The sequence below is a fragment of the Mizuhopecten yessoensis genome, unplaced genomic scaffold (assembly GCF_002113885.1).
Source record: "Mizuhopecten yessoensis strain PY_sf001 unplaced genomic scaffold, ASM211388v2 scaffold6647, whole genome shotgun sequence".
Taxonomy (NCBI): Eukaryota; Metazoa; Mollusca; class Bivalvia; order Pectinida; family Pectinidae; genus Mizuhopecten; species Mizuhopecten yessoensis.
In genome coordinates, this window is record NW_018406654.1 from 751,791 (window position 1) to 775,307 (window position 23,517).

The 23,517-nt window shown below is 34.4% G+C and overlaps 1 protein-coding gene across 1 annotated transcript; it reads right to left on the minus strand.

The window, feature by feature from the left end:
- Positions 1-372: 372 nt before the first annotated feature.
- Positions 373-22,360, minus strand: LOC110452371 (uncharacterized PE-PGRS family protein PE_PGRS46-like). Its single transcript, XM_021500848.1, has 4 exons — positions 22,200-22,360; positions 9,230-9,247; positions 4,442-4,459; positions 373-2,078 (listed from the first exon to the last, which is right to left on the minus strand). Exons 1-4 carry the CDS (start codon positions 22,261-22,263, stop codon positions 373-375), a joined length of 1,806 nt encoding a protein of 601 aa, XP_021356523.1. The 5' UTR covers positions 22,264-22,360.
- Positions 22,361-23,517: the final 1,157 nt, after the last annotated feature.

Genomic DNA, 23,517 nt, shown 5'->3' on the forward strand with positions numbered 1-23,517 from the left:
GCACGTTTGTAAACTCGAATAATTTAACTACCGAAAGTTATTCTAAGGAAACAGACAACAAACATAAATGAACAACTTCAATGAATTTCAATGCTTATGATCATGGTGATAAACAAAGTGATAATGCGATTAACATAGGGTGACATCACGATAGAAAAAGGCTAAAATGGTATCCAATCGTGAATTACCTTTGTTTTAAGCCCTTGATAAAAGTATTACGATTTATTTATGTTGCTAGAATTGAGATACTTGAAACGTGAAGGAAACCAATGCAAGCGAATTAAACGTTGTTATAAACTTGTTTTAACACTGTTGTTGATGTAGGGAGACATTACGTGATATCTCCTTTTATGTTAATGGACTAGGCCAACATTAACCGAACCCTAACGAACCCATCCCTCCAAACATTCCGCCGCCCATAGAGCCTAGACCACCCATAGAACCTAGACCACCCATAGAACCGAGACCACCCATAGAACCGAGACCACCCATTGGACTTAGACCTCCCATTCCTCCCATTCCTCCTCCCATTCCTCCCATTCCTCCTCCCATTCCTCCAATTCCTCCTCCCATTCCTCCTATTCCTCCCATTCCTCCCATTCCTCCCATCATCCCTCCCATCATTCCACCCATTCCTCCCATCCCACCCATCATACCCATCCGTCCCATTAAACCAAATCCCATATTAGCCTCAGCAACGTCAGACATAACGTCCAATTGCGTATCAATCATGTCCGAGATACTATTGCTCACTGCTCCCGCTGAGCTTGCTGCTAAACCTGCAGTGGCTGCTACATCAATAGCGCTCGGTTTTGCACGAGGAGATGCCGCACTAAGAAGTGCGGCAAAACTTGCCATATTTGCCATATTCATTCCAGCATTACCGCCACTTGGTGCCGCGGAATTTCCTCCACTGATTTGAGTTCCAGAATTTCCTCCACTGAGTCCTGGGAAGATGGTGTTTGCGGTGGGATTAGGGGTCGGCGGCAATGAAGGAACATTTCCACCTGTCAATGCTGCTAATTGTGCCGACGTGACTCCATTCGCTGCTAAAATGGCAGCAATCTTTGCAGCTGACGGTTGTGCAGGAGCTTTTGGAGCAGGAGTTGGAGCAGGGAGTTTAAATTGCGGTCGAAAATTTGCAAATAGCGCTGCTAGTTCTGGAGGCAAGTTACTTTTGACGGGGTTTGCTGGTACTGCCGCTTTTGCGGCGGCTGCTGCTGCTGTCGCTGCAGTCTGCGCCTGTGCAAGGGCTTGTGCCTGTGCAAGGGTTTGTGCCTGTGCAAGAGCTTGAGCTTGAGCAAGAGCTTGAGCCTGAACTTGTGCCTGTGCCTGTGCCTGTGCCTGTGCCTGTGCTTGTGCTTGTGCTTGTGCCTGTGCTTGTGCCTGTGCTTGAGCTTGAACTTGCTGGGATTGCAATATAGATTGAGCGTGCGACTGTTGTAGCAGTGCCGCCAACGACGCTTGACTGACTGCAGGGGAAGCCGGTGGCGCCCCTGGAGCAGAAACAGCGGGCTTTTGTCCAGATCGCAGTCTCTCTATTAATCTCATTAAATCTGGAGACATTTGAGGACTTGCTGCCTTACTAACGGGAGATGGTTGTTTCGTTTCTGTCACTGTAACTGACGGTTTTGCAACCTTTGTTGATGATTGGCCTGTCTCAGTAGTCTTTGTTGTTCTTTTTATGCTGATTTTTATAGTTTTAACGTTATTTTTTTCGCTTTTCTGTGGTGGAGGCGTGCTTGGTTTCGCAACTTTAATCACCGGCGCAGGTTGCCAAGCCGGCCGTGTAATTGTTATTTTCTTTGGCAGAGGTTGTCGTTGAACTTCCGTCTTTGCAGATTTATCTCCGGTAAGCATACGGGATAACTCGGCTAGTCTTTGAGATGGTCCAAGACGCATCTGTATAGCTGCTAATGCATCACTTAACGATATTGCCTGTTTTTTAGGCGCAGGAGGAGCGGCTGCCAAAATTGCTGTCCCAGCATTGGAAAGTGAATTTTTTAATAGAACTGAATTGGCTGGCATCTGTGGGATTGACTTTTGTTTGTTCGCCGCCAATAAATGTTGAAACATACCTGTAAATATATGACACATTTTTATTTAAAACAACTCATCATTCGAGATGAAGTTATTATACTGTTTGAGGAATAACTGCTAATATTATTTCCGACACATAATTGAACAGTTATATTATTCTTGTCGCAAACGAAATCATCACAAAAATATCGTTCGATGAAAATTAAAAAAGGTAACTAATTCCACGGGACCTAACGTAGTTTACATAATATACATGACATGTGTTACTTGTGTTTTCATTGATATCATAAATTGAAACAACTTCAAAATACTAATAATAATCTATTTTTTGCACCAACAATTTACAAACAATTTACGTTTTCACTTGTTGCAACTTGTCAAGACAGACATATTTCTATGCTAAACCTTTCGCACGATATCAGATAGAGAGATCAGTCGGCTTTGAAACGAGGTGTGTGTACATAGTCACATAGTTTGAAACAGTCTGTTTGCCTTAGTACTGAATATAAATGGAAGGACAAATTTATACTAAAAATGTTTTATATGCAGAGTGAAGATGAGGACAAATATGTTGTTATTTTTTCCCCAGAGTACACTCGCTCAATTTTACGGCCAAAAGATATTTTTTATAGCGCTTTAAATTCGCGGGGTCGATATTTCGCGGTTTCCTATTTAGTACATATTCGCGGGGTTTAAATTTTTGCTGTGCATTCGAATCTCATGTGTCGTGCAAAGTCTTTAGAGTGTAATCATTTAAGGGTTAAGCCTCGAAATATAGGTAAACCGTTGGAAAACACTGATCCAGAGCGTCGTCATACGCTAGTGACTTTACTCGAATGAAAATAAAATGTGTATATATCTTTGCAGGAGTAAATTGTAATCAATTAATCACCTATAGCTACTGTGTACACATAAATATGTTGTGGACACTTATATGTCAGTATTGTTTTTGCATTAACTGTCAGTTGTCCGGTGATATTCTGATTTGACTTGATTTAAGCCCACATAACAGCGTTGGGTTATAAGTATTTTCAATATATTATGATAAGGTCAATAAAAGTGGCTAACATTTTTGATAATTTCGCTGGTGTTTAGAATTCGCGGATATTAGTCAAAGTGCGAAATTAAAACCCCCGCGAAATATAGCTGCTAAACAGTACTTCTCATGTTGAAGGAAGCCCAAAATGTGTTGGTATCTTAATTCAAGAGTATTCTTGAAACTAAGTCTCCAATGAAATTTTGAGATTGATAATAATGTGACTGAAAGTCAAAATATTCCAAGTATGTGTAGTTCCAACAGGATGTTTTAAAAAAAATATTTCTAACTATTATACCTCATATTTTAACAAGGTGTTTGATTGGATGAAATCGATCACATCTCGGGGGAATAAAATCATCGTGTTGCCCTCAAGCGCAATAACGATGTCGTAACGTATCACATGATTATTTTTTTTATTAATAATTAGTGTATAGGGCGAAATTATTGCAAACTTTGCATTTTCAAAGTCGTAGAGTCGTCGATATAAAATATCTTTATTTCAGATATGTTACAAACATGTACTGTATTTAGCTTCATGCATTTACTAATAAAAAAAATCTTCCTTATTCCCTTTTAAGTATAGAGTACACCCCCTTTGATTTCGAGAATGGGTTTTTTATGTTTGATATGATTCGATTGAAATTGATTTTCTTAATGAATGTTTCGTTTTGGTACTGTTTTCACGTGAACAATGACAATTCAAATGAGACCTGGGAACATTGCAACTCAGACCTAGAATTAACGTTTTTTTTACAGGTATTGATGTTTTAACATTTATGAATAAAAACAAAGCCATGAAAACCCGCAATACGATTTATGACCAACTTGATGTTGATCCGATTCCCAGCGTTATTAAGGAAGAAATATCAGCTTCCGGTTTGTTTTCATCAGGATTCAAAGTTGAAGATTGAAGTGATAATTTGAAAATTGTCTTCAGCAATCTTTCCTTTCAACCTGCCAGTTCAGTATGCACAAATATACTAGATACAAATATTCCCCAGGAGGCCCTTTCGAAGCAATGCTAATTTTCAAAGTAATTAAAACATCCAAGGAGGCCGTGAAGGGGGATTCTCCAAGAGAACCCTATTCCGTTGTTACATGAGTCTGTGTATAACTAGTATATGTAACCAAGACAGCTGGCAGTATGCTACTCATACGGCAAACACCTACATGTCCAACCCCATATAACGTCGTTGATATATGAAACAAAGAAATTAAAAACCCCACGAAAATTAGTGATTACACAGTAGAAATAAATATGCACACATAATGCTTCTCTATAGGATATAACTCAAATATCTTCTCTTTGTCATTATTATAATCCATTATTAATTCATATAATTTATAAAAAAAATGTCTTACCTGTATTTGAAGCAATTCCTGAAATAAAGAAAGGTACAAACTGTTGTTAGCACAATTACAAGAAAACAAAAATATGTTATCATAAAATTTCCGAAAGTATATGTGAATTATACCTTCAAAACAGATCCTAGATTGCTATTAACCTACATATGTTACTCAACATGATGGGGTCAATAACACGTATGACAAATGCTGTACGGAAAACGTTTGCTTTGTCGTTTTCAAATTAGCTTAGGCCCTATTGTAAAATTCGCAAATGTAAAAAATTACAAAAAAATATCAGTTGAATTGTTTTTTTAGTTGTGAGCCCTTAAAACATTTAAACATATTTTTAAACACGGAAGTAATGAAAACATCAATTTACTATACCTTCATGGCGTATAACACCCCATTGAAACTATTTTGTGAACATCTATTGCTCTGTGATAACTATAATAATTATAAATTAAAAGCTTTTTTACAACTTTTAAATATTAAATAATCCTAAATCATAGAAAATGAGGAAATATTTCGAAAGAAATCCGAAAGATAATATTACCGTTTTTTCCCCGTTTACATTTTCTTTGTTCATTTTTTTTGCGGTTTCTGTGCACAAAAAGTGTCATTTAAGATGTATATTACATAAAATTCGTTACAAAAACAAAAATCATTTTCTAATTTATAAGTGATTTAGTTATACTTAAATTATTGCATTCACTCAAACTTATGTTAATCATACACAAGCAATGCTTAGGCTCGATATCCTCTATATAGGTATAAAGTTTGATTATGAAAATATAAAAAAGGAAGCAAAGAGACACCAAAAGAAAAGGGAAGCCATCATAAAATGGATTAACCTTTGAGGAGCTCCAGGTGAGGAAGTGTTTTAACACCCCGAGTGGCAAACTTCGTTATATATCCCATAAAAAACCGAGAGGGTGTGTCGCACACTTGATAATAATAGTAATAATAATATACAGCATTTGATATAGCGCCCTATCTAGCTAACATAAGCCACTCTAAAGCGCTTTACAGTACGTAGATACTTTTTCTTTTTTCATTTTTCTTACAATCAATACAATTAGGATATACAGTAATCAATACAATTTGAGGAATTCGCAGGAGTTGTCTTATCAGGCGCTAACTTCTAGTCCTATGCCACCTGGCTAATATCTCCTTATGTATGTATACCTGCGTGTGCGCTGGAGATGTATTGTGTGAAGACTTAACTTATACTTAAGACCTAATTATGGACATCTTGTATTATTTCAGATACGTGGAAGTTTTATGTTGTAAAACTCAATATCGGATTTGTCGTTTCACTTTTTATTTCATTTTTTTTTTATATTTGATGTTAATATATTGACGCCTTGAACAGTCTTTATTCGATGAGGTATTTTTAACTATATGTTAGCATTACATGTCCAATGATACAATTAAAGTAAATATGATGTTACCAAAATATTTGCATGCAAATGAGAGAACTAATAACACAAATGCAAACTAATGATAATATACAATGTATATATATATATATATATTATGCTACTAGTATATGATCTATAAAACAAGGAGAATGCGATTCTTAGCCATACATATATATATTGCTTTAGAGTTACGTAAGCAAATAAAGATATGTTTATGAAGCATATAAATCTTAACTATAGAATGTGCATGCACATTGTTTTTTCTTTGTTTTTGTTTGAACACATATAAATACTACGAATATGCAAGACTGTTTTTTTTAATAAAGTAAATTTTCACAAAACCGTTGTGTAATGAACGCGCGTACATAACTAAATCCATAAGTCTGCTCTTAACGTTTCAAACAGTTCCTTACAGAAGATTTTTGTATTATAAAGTGGTTGTTATCTTTAAAACAAAAAATGGTTTCGTTTGTCATGACAACAGTTTTGGACGGTTCACTAGACATGCTATTGCTGAAAGAACTGACCGTACGGCAAGATAAAGGGGAAGAATCCTTGTCAATGATGAAAAATTCCACGGGTGTATCCAGGGGAAACGCTCAATTTCGCTCTTTGCACCTCTGGCATACTCCATAGCGAAATTGAAATCACGCGGCTAGCTTTTTGATTGGTCTCAGGTAAAAAAAGCACACTGATCAATCGCTAGACTGATATATGTCCTTTGAGTATTACAGAGGGGAACACCAGACTTCAAAGCCAGTCAATTTTACCGTTACGCGACTGACAGATTCTTTGGGTGTACAATTGTCAAACTTCTCGTCTTATCCAAAAGGTGGTGCACATTGAGTCATATTTACAGGGGTGCAGGGAGCGAAAGTGAGCGTAACCCCTGGAGTTTCGAGGATGGGCATTACTGTAGTTCAATGACAAGTAAAAAATAAATGAACTTCAATCGTAAATCCATAGTTTGCGAAGAACTGAAGAAAACGTCCAATAAACAGGATCTGGTAGAGACTACAATTTTGCAATATAATTAACCTTAAAGTTTATATCAAAGGAACTGCAATTATTAAAAATGGCGATATCTGAATCGAACTTGATGAGTTTGTATCGACTTCATATAAAAACACAAATGCTAGTCTCAATTGATATCACATAACCCGTTGTTTCCGGGTTTTTTGGTTACTTTTTCCATATAATCGTGAAAACAACAACTTTTCATACAGACTTGAATATAAAGTTGCGCGATTCTTTCATTTTCGTTTTTTAAAGATAGCAGAATGCAATTTGCAATCTGTGACGCCATTTAGTTGTCCAAGTTGTGTCTTCAAATTTTAAACAATGCGAAATTATTGTCAATTACACCATCGCCTATTGTTGTGAATTGTACGACCATAACAGTTATATACGTATCTTTTAAAAAATGATTAATTATCTTGTTTTTAATACCACTAAGTTGTACTAGTTGTGATGTCACATTTTTACCTAAATTGTTGTTAGGTATTATTCAAGGTATGCCAAAAACATAATATATGTAATATATAATTAAGATATTATCTATTATTAATAATTTTTCAATGATTAGTCTTGTGAAATATTTCACTTTCGACTCAAACAGTCTTTTTGGGATTTCTATTTTCGAACGAATATTCATAAATAATTCACTGCCCCTATCTTTTTTATCTAAACTCGTATTTTCTTTTTAAATCAAAACAAATTATTACGATCGAATAAACATCATCTAATAAAGATGGCCTAACACGTCTTTGTTGTATCTGATTTATTAAGATCTGGGCTCGTAATCATAAAACCATTATCATGCTCAAACTCAGATTCTGTGCTCAAGCCCAATATCTTCTCAGTGATAAATAAATGAAAAATCTATTTTTTCCGTGATTTGGAAGAATTTTGAATAGACTTCAAGCAAAAAGCTCTTTGAAATGTTTGCACTTCATATTTTTACCATGTCACATGATTTAGCGAGTTACAAGAAAGATGGTTTGAGCACAGGCTCCATTCTTGAGCATGATAATGGTTTCATGAATACGGGCCCTGGTATGAGTTTGTGATCAGGCTGTTTTTGTACAATGAAATATTTATTGCATACAGATATGGCGTGTCTTGAAAAAATGTGTTGAATATTCGTTGATAACCGCAAAAAAAGAGGAAATAGTTTCACAAGAATACACACTAGTAGTTAACTTGACTACAATATATATTTCCAGTTAACAGATATAGGTTTCGTATAAATACCTTCTGTCGCAATTTCTGACATTACTTCAGAAATACGATTCAGCTTTTCGTTGGCTGTATCAGAATATTACGTAAAGGTCAAAAAGGTTATATCAACGGTAAAATTTATAATAACACTGGATCCTTACGAACGTTTATTTGTTGGATACGATTTACTTAAAATTGGTTTATCGAGCGAGGACGTCATTTCAACAGTATAGACAATATAGGGTTGTCAAATTTTCTCAGTTATCCGCTTCTTTATCGGATCGAAACACAGAAAAAACAAAACACTTGCATCACATAAGAATAAGATAAAAATATATTAAGATATATCTTAAAATAATAAACCCCTCGGCTAGCGTAAGTCTAGGGCAGAATGTACACTGACCGCATTGCTGACCAATGGGCGAATTATATATATTGTTTGTTTTCACGTTTCTATAACAATATATATGAAAGGAGGATAATCTACCAAACAAACTCAAAAAAACAAACACTACATGGTAAGATTCCTGTTTGTAGTGTAATAGTGTGTGACATTGCGCAGTAAGTTTCGTCAACTGGTCTATAGAAACAAATTGTCACTAGACATATGGTGTGAAGAAAATAAAGCTCTGAATATCTCCATTAACTATATATAAAACAATCGAAACATTGACAGATCATTGGCAGCTTTCTAGTTGTTTCTTTTTTTTTCTTTTTTTTCTTTGTTTTTGTTTTGTTTTCATAAATGATGAAAAGTTAAACTTGGGTAAACAATAGATTCTGTGACCAGCTATATGTATATGTGTAAGAGTACAGAGAACACTTCATTAAAATACAATGAAACGTGAATGGTTAAGCTCGTGAATTAAGTGGCATTATGATAAATGACCGGTAGGGTATATATTTACTTTAAACGGTGGAGCGTGTGACATCGAATCTTACGCATCAGTTATCCTAATGAAATTGATTTAATGAAGACTATTGACTTCTAGCAGTGTTAACTTTACAGTGTAACCATTACTGTATACTAAGCTTTCTCTTTTTGCGTCCTAAGATTGGACATAACGATTAAACTTTTCAATTATCTTCAGATGGCATTAATATATTATTTTTTTATAAATAATGATATTCCAGGGATTCTAGTTCGTTGCTATTCACTTACTTTGAGCTGTGGCGTAATCTGTGGAATAAATAGAAACATTGGGTTAGAAAATTGCATTGTATTGTACACATATATTATAACAACTTTGAGACGGTATAAGCAAGTTATGATAAAATCTTTATAATCACCCCCGTCAATAATTACTTTTTTCAAGTAACTTAACTCCAGTGAGTTAATAATCCTAAATTGCAAAGTGTATGTATTTTCAGTAAGTGAACAATTTGTTATCCGTTAGTTATAAGGCCTTTGCAACCAGCCAATATCTTTCTCTACTCCCAATGGATCATACAGTCGTTGCTTCCCTTACGAGGCGCACATCTAGCATTCAACAATTCTAGCAATACCCAACCACGTACTCATTTACAGCTGAGCAGTGCCGTGACATGATTCGAACTTGCAACTCTTCGATCATGAGCCGGACGTCCTACCACTAGACTTCCCTGTCTCAAAATGTGCTTACAATCCATCAAAAGTATTTTAACATGTTCAGTAATTTAGTTTATTTGATATAGAAATATCCAATACTAACTGACAGGAAAAGCCTTACTCTATAAAAAAAGGTCCTTATATTCACACCTTGGTTAATTGATTATAAAAATGTGTAAATGCATAAAATCTAAGATTGTACATTTATGTTAAACGTAATTTACGATGTGTTCTTTACATTCGATATTTTCTGTAAACATAACATATATTCCTTTTTAGCAGGGTCTTTTTCTTTTTATGCTTTGGTTTATTTTTATAGATATATCACTTTCTTATTATATCACATTTGTATTTGTATAAAAATATATCTTTTTATATTATTTTTGAGCGTAATCATATCTCATGTCCCTCTAACGTCAGTTTTCAAGTGTTTCCCGTTGTCACCGCATTCAAACCTGCTTTTCAAAACAATCGATGTCATAGTTAGCATGGCATGTACATGTATATTAAACATCTCACCGGCGATGCTAGCAATCAAAATAGCCAATTTGTAAACCGTGAAATAGAAACAGAACCCTTATTGAACAGATGAATGCAATACAGAAACACGTGACTGTAGTGTTAAATTTGGTAATATCCAAAAATGAATTGCAGAGCACCAACCAGCTCATCGGTGAATTAAGATTTCTCGAAAAATATAAATGAATGAATGATAGGCTGTGGCTGTAAACCGGCATCTCGGTTAATTGCGCGTACAGGACACAAGGTCATTTGGTAACGACACAAGGCAACACTAACTATGTTAATAAAACACAATATATGCCTTATTGTAATCTACCTGATATTGTCATAAACTGGAGTCAATGTTCTTGTGCCTGTGGTCACACGATACGATATTGTTTACAACATTTGACCACTTTACGGTATCATTTGCCGTAAAGTGTCATCCGGGTCTTTTTTTTTATTAAAAGTAATAAAACTGTGACGTAAGTTTGTTATTTAATAACGAAACTTTAGTCATAAAATTATATAATTATGTTTACGACACTGGGCCACTTAACGGTAAATAATGCCGTAAAGTGGTCCAGTGTTGTAAATACGTCATACTGGTCTTTGCCAATAGTGAAAACGAGGTATATGTGTCAGGTATATTGTCATTATTGCGTATTAACATTAATCTCTAGAGAACAGTTCGAACATTTACACAGGTGTGTGAAATGATACGCATATGATATTGGTAAGTGGTCCCCAGCAAGATGTCCTTGACTCCATGGTTCAATGACTTCATATTCACGGCTGATAGTAGGCTTGAACAAATGTTAACGAAATTATACTGATTAACTTTAAAACATTAGCCTTCTTTCCAAATGAGCTCCAAACACACACAAACATTCGGTTCAATTTTATATGTTACACATTAGTGGTTTGAGCAGTAATGCGGTAACGGAATAGTACTAAGGAAAAAGGAATCACGAAAACTTGCCTAAGACATGACCATTCCTGTCAATCAATGATTCAGGGTTCATAAGGTCACGTGCATGATGACCGTTGTTAACGTCAAAATGACATATACAGTGTAGTAAGGCAATCCAACGCAATCTATATCACCCAGACACCTTCGTTCCCCGGCAAAGGGGGGAGGATAGTGAGACCAATTGGGTAATTTTGTTTAGAAAAATCTAAACCTATCCCCTTCAAATCCTAGTATTTTAGGATAAATAAATAAGTGGGAGCTAAATAAGCGATCATTTGGTGAATGTGTTAAAAGCGACTTTTTTGAAAAGTTTAAAAATAAACTTAAATACACAGTAAATAATGTGGACCCATGAAATTTGCATTAAGATTTACACTATAGTCGAATTATTGTAAAGCGGCATGTGCATATGTTATTCTAATGCCTCACGAACACACATTATTCCAAAGCGCCATGAACACATGTTATTCTAAAGAGCCGTGAACACACGTTATTCTAAAGAGCCATGAATACACGTTATTCCAATTGGTCGTGGACACACATTATTATAATGGATCGTGAACACACATTATTCTAAAGCGCAATGAATACACGTTATTCTAAAGCGTCATAAACTCACATAGGAATAAATGCATAATTACAGTTCATATTCATAATCAGATGCTTCTATAATCTCCATGAACATTTAATTGTTCTTTCTATTAAAGGTTCCAACAACAAAAATATAAAGATCCATTTGATGAATTACTTTATATCTATTCCTGTAAATCATTATATTGTGATTCGTCTAAGTCTCCAATTCACATTTGTCTCTTATAAATATATTTCCGTCCTCTTGAATTAATTTACAATTAAAAGAAATATAAAAATGTATTACCTTTATTTAACGTTTTCCATAGATTTTCTTTCTCAAAGGAAACCTCTAAATTTAACCGCGCGACCATTAACAGTTTTACGGTATATCTGAAAAGAAAGGCTAAACCCGGTAGTCTGGTTTCGAGGCTATAGTGACCTTTTTGACACTTTTTTATTATCTATCTTACTTACTGAACACGCATTACATCGCTATGTGTAACACGTATACCAGCGTAGCAGAGTAGTTGATCGATGTATACACATGATCAGTCTGTCGTCTGTTGGATTTTTATGCTTAAACCTCATACGTCATAATGGCCATCAAGGACTAAATCTGAAGAGCTTTGTCAGCTTAAGACATATATCAAACCATTTTTGAATGTTCATGTCCACTGTTAGCTACGCCATCATTCGCAAATCGCCATTATTATTCTTTCTACATATTTATTTTTGTTTGAAATGATTTTTGAAAAAAAACAACATATGTGATAAAATACGTGTTTCTATGTCTTATTTAAAAATTATAAATACATTTATTTAAATACACTACTGAAGGATCTGGAAAAAATAGTGGTTTTCTCTAGAGAAAAAAAAAGATAGACAATTTCCTTAATCATTATAACACAATTTATTTATATATATATGTTGTGAAGTTTATAGGACGCTGATTTATCGTTTTAGAATGCTTTAGGCTGACTATGCTTTGGCTGACTGTGAACCTGTCAATCATCGCACCAAGTGAATATCTTACCAGTGACCACTCCATTTGATAGCCAGTAGCATGTCAACAGTAAACGGTGTCAGGGTTGTATACGACCTTGACACATCCTTTATCACTCCACCAGATATTATAATGCTATGTAGTATTGCAAAGTAGAGTTTCTGTTGTGATATGATCATGAACTGTATATATCTTAATGAAAGTGATAAAATTATCAAAATCTTAATATTACAATTTATATATGAAATATATATATTTTTAAAAAATTGATATGAAATGTATATATCTTAATAAAAGTAATACAATATAAAAAATATGATCATTACACTTTTTATATGAAATGTATATATCTTATTTGGAGTAATAAAATGTATAAAATATTATTATTACAATTTATATATGAATGTTTACATCTTATGAAAATATTGATATAAAATGTATATATCTTAATAAAAGTAATACAATACATAAAAGATTATTATTACAATTTTTATATGAATGTATGTATCTTATAAATATATTAATATAAAATGTATATATCTTAAAGAAAGTATTAAAATTATGAAAATATTAATATTACAATTTATACATGAAATATATATATATTTTTTAAAAATATTGATGTGAAATGTAATTATGTTAATGAATGTAATAAATAATGAATAATTATCAAAATATTAATATTACAATTTTGTATTAATATATTCAGTTATAGGTGTTAAATATATATATTTTTATCATTGAAAGAAATTATCGTAAAAATAGTGATATTTCCATTTTTGATGACTGTGGGCAGTTGTAAGTGATATACATTTTTTATCTAGTTTTTGTCAAGAATTTAATAATAAAACTAGAAATATTTCGATTTTTGAAAACTGCATTCGGCTCTAAAAGAAACAAAGATGCATGTTTATGTTAATTAAAATAAAAATGGTAACATTATTATTTTGGAAGATTGTTTTTAATTGTGAAATGTATACATGTATACAGGATCTTACACGAGTTTCCATTTCATAAGAGATTTATGAAACGAGTCTAAGATTGTTTTTAATTTAGCGAGCATCTGACGAGCAAAAATGAAACATTCGTGACGAGTTTCATAAAATGAAGTGAAATATGAAATGAAACGAGTGTAAGATCCTTTTTATCACATAATCATGATTTGTGGCATTTATTCGTGTAAAGCAACAATTTTCATGCAACTTTAAAATGTTAATAGCCGCCATTTTGACTCCAGTGCGTAAGTCTGTGACGTCATGTAATTGTCCTAAGCGTGACGACACAATTGAAGCAATTGAAACTTACAACCAATCACAGAGATTATAGGTCATATTACAGGGGTTAATACGCAAACGAAGATGACATGGGTATATTCACTGGATAACACAGTACATTATGTGATAAAACATTTTTATTTTATCACGACCTGTTGCCCAATGAATAAGCTACCGACTTCATAGTAAAATATACGAACACAGTAGGGAGACGTGTTTGTGAAAAGGAAAAAGGCGTTAGAATCTGATATATTTATTGTTTTCCGTATATCACTGTTTCCTATATCAATCATTTAGCATAGAAAAGCCTGAAAAATGGCGGAAGTGAATGAAAGTTCTAAACTACACCATCATAGTTTGCTGAACTTTTCATGGAGTAATACTTTTTGAAAACATTTCCAGTTGTTTTTCGGAAACGCTCTTCGCTTTATGATAAAGAGATCTGGGGATTATAGATAGGTTATTGTTGTGATATAACGCTTTGCTTGTAAACTGGCAAGCAACTCTAAATAAGAAAAATGGAAAAGCATTTTAGAACTCGGTCAAATGGAAATTACAGCACAGACCGTTAGGACACACAATGTGGTTGTGATTTTTTAGACTGAACTCTATTTTTACATACAAATAAAAGTGCTGTTGCGGATGTAAACTACGTCATTTCCGGAAGTATGTAACGTTTGTACTCATTACCGGTCCACTGACTGTTTATCGTAAGTATACACATATACACATTTCGGTGTCCATAGCTCGTACACGGTCATTTGTATGTCAGTCTCGTGTGTCCGGGGTGTTTTATGTCCGGCTAACTTGCCTCAGGCTGGTCAGTCGGATGTGTTAATTATCACATCCTGACTTACATTAGATAACACCTTAGTACTAACACACTGACTGCCGTACGTTTTCTTAACCTTGATTAGTTCATGGAACGAAGATACTAGCTCCATTGTCTCCCACGTGTAAATCATTACCTATACTACAAGTGCCCCCGGTATTAATATAAAATAACTGATGAAAAGATTTTACTGCTCTTTCACGGAAATCCATCAGAAACCACACCTAAAACGAAACCCGTCAGAAACCATACCTAAAATACATTCCACTTCCAAATCTTCCTTTTAGCTAATGTTTAAAGATCTTCGTACTACTGCCAAAAAAATGGAAATCAGTATTTAAAACATTTCTTTCCAGCATGATTATAGCTTGGAAACATTATTTCGGAAGTAAAATCATACCTGGTGGGACTGTTATGAGAAGAAATAAAAAAAAATCCACAGCATTGTGCTGAGTTTACACAAACAGTGGTGCTATCCGGATTGGAACACTGTGACTTCAGATTGCTATACTATTACGCTAACCGATTGAACTTCCTAGTCAACGGAAGTGTTCTTGCCAAACTGTGCTACAGTGATATTCAAACGGAAGTTAAGGTGCGGTTACTGTATATACGCAGTTGGACAAGGATCCTTCAGTTAGAAGTTATAATGTATTTCCTTTTCCTTTTGTGTCTAAACTACATTGACGTTTCGGTTATGTGTATTTATATTGTGTTTCACCTCAGCGATTACAAAGTGCAGGTGACATTCGTTGTCTCCATATAAGTACTTTTCAAACTGATCCTGTATTTTTATATACATTTTTTGACAGGTTAACAAAAGAGCAAACCGTAAAAGTAGGTCACGAGCACTACAGCTAGACATATATCCTATCAAAACATAAAAATGTCAAAAAAACGTGACAGGTCACATAAAGTAACTAGTCGGGCATTTAAAAGAGCTGCAGTGCAACCACTCCATAACAAAGACTGGTTGTAAATCATGATCATTTTTTTAAAACAGATTATCAAATGCAACAAGAATGTACGACAACAGAAACAAACCAAGAGCAAAACCAGCGGAGTACAACATAAAATAGGAGCGTTACAATCTCAAATTCAACGCCACCCTGCAAAAATAAACACTGGATTAAGCACTGATATAAAATTCAACGTCATCAGCCGAAAGCAAAAGCCAAGATAAAAACCCGGAACTCCAATGCAACGTTATCTGGTTATAACGAAAACCAAAGATAAAGCAATGATCTTGAATTCAATGTGTTCAGGCTGCATCATTAACCAAGGGAAACAAACAATGATTCAAATCCTACGTAATCTGGCTAAAACATAAGCCCCGGACAAAACCAAGAGTTCAAATCAAACGTAACCAGGCTACAGTATAAACCAATGACAAAACCAGGAATTAATATCAAACGTAACCAGGCTACAATATAAACCAACGTCAAAACCAGGAATTCAAATCAAACGTAACAAGGCTACAATATAAACCAATGTCAAAACCAGGAATTAAACCAAACGTAATCAGGCTACAATATAAACCAATGTCAAAACCAGAAATTAAAATCAACCGTAACCAGGCTACAATATAAACCAATGACAAAACCAGGAATAAAAATCAAACGTAACGAGGATACAATATAAACCAATGTCAAAACAAGGAATCAAAATCAAACAAAACCAGGCTACAATATAAACAAAGGTCAAAACCAGGAATTTAAATCAGACGTAAGCAGGCTACAAGTTAAACCAATGTCAAAACAAGGAATTAAAATCAAACGTAACCAGGCTACAATATAAACCAATGTCAAAACCAGGAATTCAAATCAAACGTAATCAGGCTACAATATAAACCAATGTCAAAACCGGAAATTGAAATCAAACGTAACCCGGCTACAATATAAACCAATGTCAAAACCAGGAATTATAACCAAACGTAACCAGGCTACAATATAAACCAATGTCAAAACCAGAAATTAAAATCAAACGTAATCAGGCTACAATATAAACCAATGTCAAAACCAGGAATTCAAATCAAACGTAACCAGGCTACAATATAAACCAATGTCAAAATCAGGAGTTAATATTCAACGTCATCTTGCTACAGCATAAACCAATGTCAAAACCAGGAATTAAAATCAAACGTAGCCACGCTACTATATAAACCAATGTCAAAACCAGGAATTAAAATCAAACGTATCCAGGCTACAATATAAACCAATGTCAAAACCAGGATTTAACATTCAACGTCATCATGCTACAGCATAAACCAATGTCAAAACCAGGAATTCAAATCAAATGTAACCAAGCTACAATATAAACCAATGTCAAAACCAGTAGTTAATATTCAACGTCATCTTGCTACAGCATAAACCAATGTCAAAACCAGGAGATCATGCTCAACGTCATCTTGCTACAATATATAACAAGGACAAAACCAGGAACTAAAAGCCACAATAGCCAGGCTACAACATAATCCAAAAGATAAAGAAAAACAAAACATAAAAAATTCAAACCACAAAAGAACAGGCTAAAACATAAGCCAAAGTCATAACAAATATCACGTGACATTGAACTTATATGATGATCTTGAATGGCCTTCACTCAAATACAGCTATGCATGGAGCACGTGTATACATGACCGTTATCCATACTGCATGAATCTGAGCCATATGCACATAATAAAAAACCCAGATATTACTATGTCTGACTACGTGTTTTTTTCTGTGACACATTTGAATAAATCACACTATTGTGGCCTCCCATTATTCGGCCAAGGCGCTTTTTATCACCTACGGCTAGTAAATTTATACGAATGCATAACAACTGATAAATGGATACGATATCAAATGTTTTCACAATCCCATACTACGATTAAACAATAATTATAACGATAACAATAACAGCAATTGGTTTTATTCATTCTTGGGAACATATCAAGTTATATTTTTTTTTTTTAATTTTTGAATAGATCTCTGATACAGGTTAGAATGAAATAACAGATACGAGTTATTCATCAACAAAATGATGTTTTATATATCTTTGTCTATACGTTAGGAAGAGGTTAGCTACAAACAGGTGGTCTAAAGTATGCTTGATTTATTTATTAAAGATTATCGGTTTCTAACGCAGAATTGCCTTTTTGATATAGACAGATGGTTTGATGGGTGCTTTAGACAAGTCGTAGCTACAGGCGCGGTTTCTAGGGACCATTAAGGACTTCACATATATATACGTGATACGTGATATTAATAGAAAGATGGTAGCTTCAGACATTTACATGGTAAGACTGAATGCTGCTTATATGTAGGATGTGTAACTGTATATGATACAAGAATGACACTTTGAAATATGTGTAGCTTTGCATGATCTCTGATTTAGATTACCAGTACGTTATAGACAGTTGGTAGCTACTGATTTGAGTATTCTAACACTTAAAAATACGAACAATATGTTTATAAAGATGAGATCTGTATATGATACAAAAATGATACTTTGAAATGTGTGTAGCTATAAATGGTCTCCGAGTGTTGAGCTTCTCTGAGGTCATCGGTACGTTATAGACAGTTGGTAGCTACTGATATGGGCATTCTTACACTTAATATAAGTCTGTTAAGATGAGATCTGTATATCGTACGAAAACGTATAGTTTTAAATATGTGTGGCTATGTTTGGTCTCTGAGTTAGATTACCGGTACGTTATAGACAGTTAGTAGCTACTGATATGGGCATTCTTACACTTAATATAAGTCTGTTAAGATGAGATCTGTATATGGTACGTAAACGTATAGTTTTAAATATGTGTGGCTATGTTTGGTCTCTGAGTTAGATTACCGGTACGTTATAGACAGTTGGTAGCTACTTATATGGGCATTCATGCGTGGCTATGTTTGGTCTCTGAGTTAGATTACCGGTACGTTATAGACAGTTGGTAGCTACTTATATGGGCATTCATGCGTGGCTATGTTTGGTCTCTGAGTTAGATTACCGGTACGTTATAGACAGTTAGTAGCTACTGATATGGGCATTCTTACACTTAATATAAGTCTGTTAAGATGAGATCTGTATATGGTACGTAAACGTATAGTTTTAAATATGTGTGGCTATGTTTGGTCTCTGAGTTAGATTACCGGTACGTTATAGACAGTTGGTAGCTACTTATATGGGCATTCATGCGTGGCTATGTTTGGTCTCTGAGTTAGATTACTGGTACGTTATAGACAGTTGGTAGCTACTGATATGGGCATTCTTACACTTAATATAAGTCTGTTAAGATGAGATCTGTATATGGTACGAAAACGTATAGTTTTAAATATGTGTGGCTATGTTTGGTCTCTGAGTTAGATTATCGGTACGTTATAGACAGTTGGTAGCTACTGATACGGGCATTCTTACACTTAATATAAGTCTGTTAAGATGAGATCTGTATATGGTACGAAAACGTATAGTTTTAAATATGTGTGGCTATGTTTGGTCTCTGAGTTAGATTACCGGTACGTTATAGACAGTTAGTAGCTACTGATATGGGCATTCTTACACTTAATATAAGTCTGTTAAGATGAGATCTGTATATGGTACGAAAACGTATAGTTTTAAATATGTGTGGCTATGTTTGGTCTCTGAGTTAGATTACCGGTACGTTATAGACAGTTGGTAGCTACTTATATGGGCATTCATGCGTGGCTATGTTTGGTCTCTGAGTTAGATTACCGGTACGTTATAGACAGTTGGTAGCTACTGATACGGGCATTCTTACACTTAATATAAGTCTGTTAAGATGAGATCTGTATATGGTACGTAAACGTATAGTTTTAAATATGTGTGGCTATGTTTGGTCTCTGAGTTAGATTACCGGTACGTTATAGACAGTTGGTAGCTACTGATATGGGCGTTCTTACACTTAAGTCTATTAAGATGAGATCTGTATATGGTACAAAAAAAGTATGGTTTTAAATGCGTGGCTATGTTTGGTCTCTGAGTTAGATTACCGGTACGTTATAGACAGTTGGTAGCTACTTATATGGGCATTCATGCGTGGCTATGTTTGGTCTCTGAGTTAGATTACCGGTACGTTATAGACAGTTGGTAGCTACTGATACGGGCATTCTTACACTTAATATAAGTCTGTTAAGATGAGATCTGTATATGGTACGTAAACGTATAGTTTTAAATATGTGTGGCTATGTTTGGTCTCTGAGTTAGATTACCGGTACGTTATAGACAGTTGGTAGCTACTTATATGGGCATTCATGCGTGGCTATGTTTGGTCTCTGAGTTAGATTACTGGTACGTTATAGACAGTTGGTAGCTACTGATATGGGCATTCTTATACTTAAGTCTATTAAGATGAGATCTGTATATGGTACACAAGAAGTATAGTTTTAAATGCGTGGCTATGTTTGGTCTCTGAGTTAGACTACCAGTACGTTATAGACAGTTGGTAGCTACTGATATGGGCATTCTTACACTTAAGTCTATTAAGATGAGATCTGTATATGGTACAAAAAAAGGATAGTTTTAAATGCGTGGCTATGTTTGGTCTCTGAGTTAGATTACCGGTACGTTATAGACAGTTGGTAGCTACTGATATAGGCATTCTTACACTTAAGTTTATTAAGATGAGATATGTATATGGTACAAAAAAGTATAGTTTTAAATGCGTGGCTATGTTTGGTCTCTGAGTTAGATTACCGGTACGTTATAGACAGTTGGTAGCTACTTATATGAGCATTCTTACACTTAAGTTTATTAAGATGAGATCTGTATATGGTACACAAAAGTATAGTTTTAAATATGTGTGGCTATCTTTGGTCTCTGATTTAGATTACTAGTACGTTATAGACAGTTGGTAGCTACTTATATGGGCATTCTTACACTTAAGTTTATTAAGATGAGATATGTATATGGTACAGAAAAGTATAGTTTTAAATATGTGTAGCTTTGCATGATCCCTGAGTTAGACTACCAGTACATTATAGACAGATGGTAGCTACTTATATGGGCATTCTAAGACTTAAAAATATGAAAACCAATGTGTATTACGATGCGATCTGTATATGATACAAAAAGATAGTTATAGATATGAGTGGTTTCTGAGGCAAGCTTCGTGATACGTTAAAGACAGGTGGTAACTACAAATATATACATTCAAAGACTGGTGGTAACTACAAATATATACATTCAAAGACTAGTACATAAAAAAGGTATGTATTAGTGTATATGGGGAAGTTTCCCCGCAGTTTTAAGTTCGCCTTTCGCCCCCCGTAATGAGAACCTATAACTACGGCAAACATTTATAAACAACATAATAAAATGTGAGGGGCGAATTCAATATTGGGCAAAATTGGATTTTACTGTCGTTGGGCGAAAATTGGATAGCCGATCATTTTACGCTATTCAGTCTATTATATATTATGAAAAATGATTATTATAGACAGACATAGTTATAAAAAGTTTGTGGGGCGGATTTGACGGTGGTAAATACAATCTAAGACTTCTAGATGTAAATAAGCAATAACCAATAACGTTAAATGAGGGTCAAATGATAGTTATAGACAAGTTTACTGACAAACAATTAGTTTCTAAAGCCGGTCTGATTGCAAATTGTAGATTAATTAATTTCGCGACCTTTCATTCATTGCCTTACGTACTCGAGGAGGTATTTACTCGCGTTCAACTAAACGTGACTTATGTTATATATACTGTATGCCGGGTAAAATCATCGACGGTAAAATCCATTTTCACACGATGTTAAATGTGCCCTTCATATCTGATTAATATGCATATGATGTTGTTTACAAATGTTCCCCTGTAATGATAAATTTGCTCTCATTACGGAGGGTGAAAAGGCAACTATTAAACTGCAGCGAACATTTCCCGGTTTACAGTAAAAGTATTGTTGGTTAGAAGCGAAAACAAATGTATCAATAATCTACAGTTGAAATTTGAACTCAAATTATACCAAGCGAAAGGCTTCAAACGTTTGCGTTTCACTTCTTTCATACACTCTTCGGTATGCGATACAAATTTACAATATGGCTTCCAATGCCTTATTGTATTCGTGATATAATGATTTTCGCGCATAATCGTTTTAAGAAACGATTTTAAAACCAAACTCTACGCTTAAAGAATATTTGTACAAAACGCACTACAGTATACACGGTTAGTAAAACGCGGATGCATTCCCTCTTAAGAATAACTTCAGAAAAAATCAGTCCGCGAAAATTAAAAGTGTACAAAATGAAATCTATGTACAAAAGGCTGAAACGCATTTAGTTGTGGTATATTATTACAAAGTAAAAACAACTAGTTATCAATGCGCATGAAAATATATAAATAGACAACGACTCGAATTAACAATAGAAGCAATAAAAACAAAGGAGTATACTTACTTATTAATAATCCAAAAAGTATGCAAAAAATAAAGTCCATGTTAATGTAAGATTTCCGATCCATTTTGTAAAAGTTTATATGTATATATATAATTTCCTTGGTTTCAAGTACAACTCATTTGGTTCATGAATCTATGCCTTCCGTGCTAGCACTAGACCGCTCCGTGTCTCTACATGTCAATGGTCATTCTGTGGCGATACAACATCTACTTGACCACAGGAACAAAAGTAAGGCATCACATACATTGGTCATCACCGGGGCGCCTAAGGGATATGTATTGTTCTCGGTGATATATGCATGCGAAAAGCTAGATCACTCAAACAAAACATCTATTGACCTTAAGTGATGTGCATACGTTGTAAGATGTACCAGTAAATGTGAAATCGACTGATGACAAAATCTTTACTGAGTGGACTTCAATGGGATATTAGCTTTGTTAAATGAATATGAACGAGTTTTATCAAGTACAAAACAATCTCCTCCCAAACCCCCTCCCCAAAAAATAACAACAACAAAAAAATAGAAAAAAAAAAACGAAAAAAAAAAACGAAAGAAAGAAAAAAAAAATGTTACAATAGTGATATCGTCTAAGGCGAGCTTACGTAGAATAATACTGACTATAAGGACTAATTAAGATGCTTTACATATCTATATAAAAGATTTCTGAGTTGAACTTTTATTTTTTCCATATATAATGGTATTTTGTTTTGTGAACATGGAAGGGTAATATTCAATAAGTATAAAACCAATCCAATCAAGAGAACGCCGACGTTTTGAGAGTTTTCTTTTTAAAACAAGGCCTACGGCGATATAAATATGTGACTGTCAATTATTTTGAAGCATATTTATGTGCAACATACAACAAATGCTAAATTGAAATAAGCTGAGGACGATATTGTCAGAACCAATGATTTCCTGGTTAACAATATATTCGGTGACAAGTCTTTCCAGCAGACTGTTGACACTTTTATGGGAACAAACTGTGCCCCTCTTTTGACCGATTGGTTTCGGTTTTCATCTGAAGCTGAACTTACTGATGCGTTTATCAGACTGGTAACAAAAACCTAGGCACAACCTTCAATTTCACATTCAGATATTTATCGACGATGTGCTGTCTTTGAATGACAAGAAATCATTGACCACAAATATCGTGTATTCCCTCCTTGAAATCTAGGACGGTACAGGATCGTGTATTCCCTCCTTGAAATCTAGGACGGTACATGATCCTGTATTCCCTCCTTGAAATCTAGGACGGTACAGGATCGTGTATTCCCTCCTTGAAATCTAGGACGGTACAGGATCGTGTATTCCCTCCTT

Excerpts from the sequence above, each read along its gene's own strand:
- LOC110452371 (XM_021500848.1), bottom strand. The coding sequence starts at position 22,263 with ATGGATCGGAAATCTTACATTAACATGGACTTTATTTTTTGCATACTT.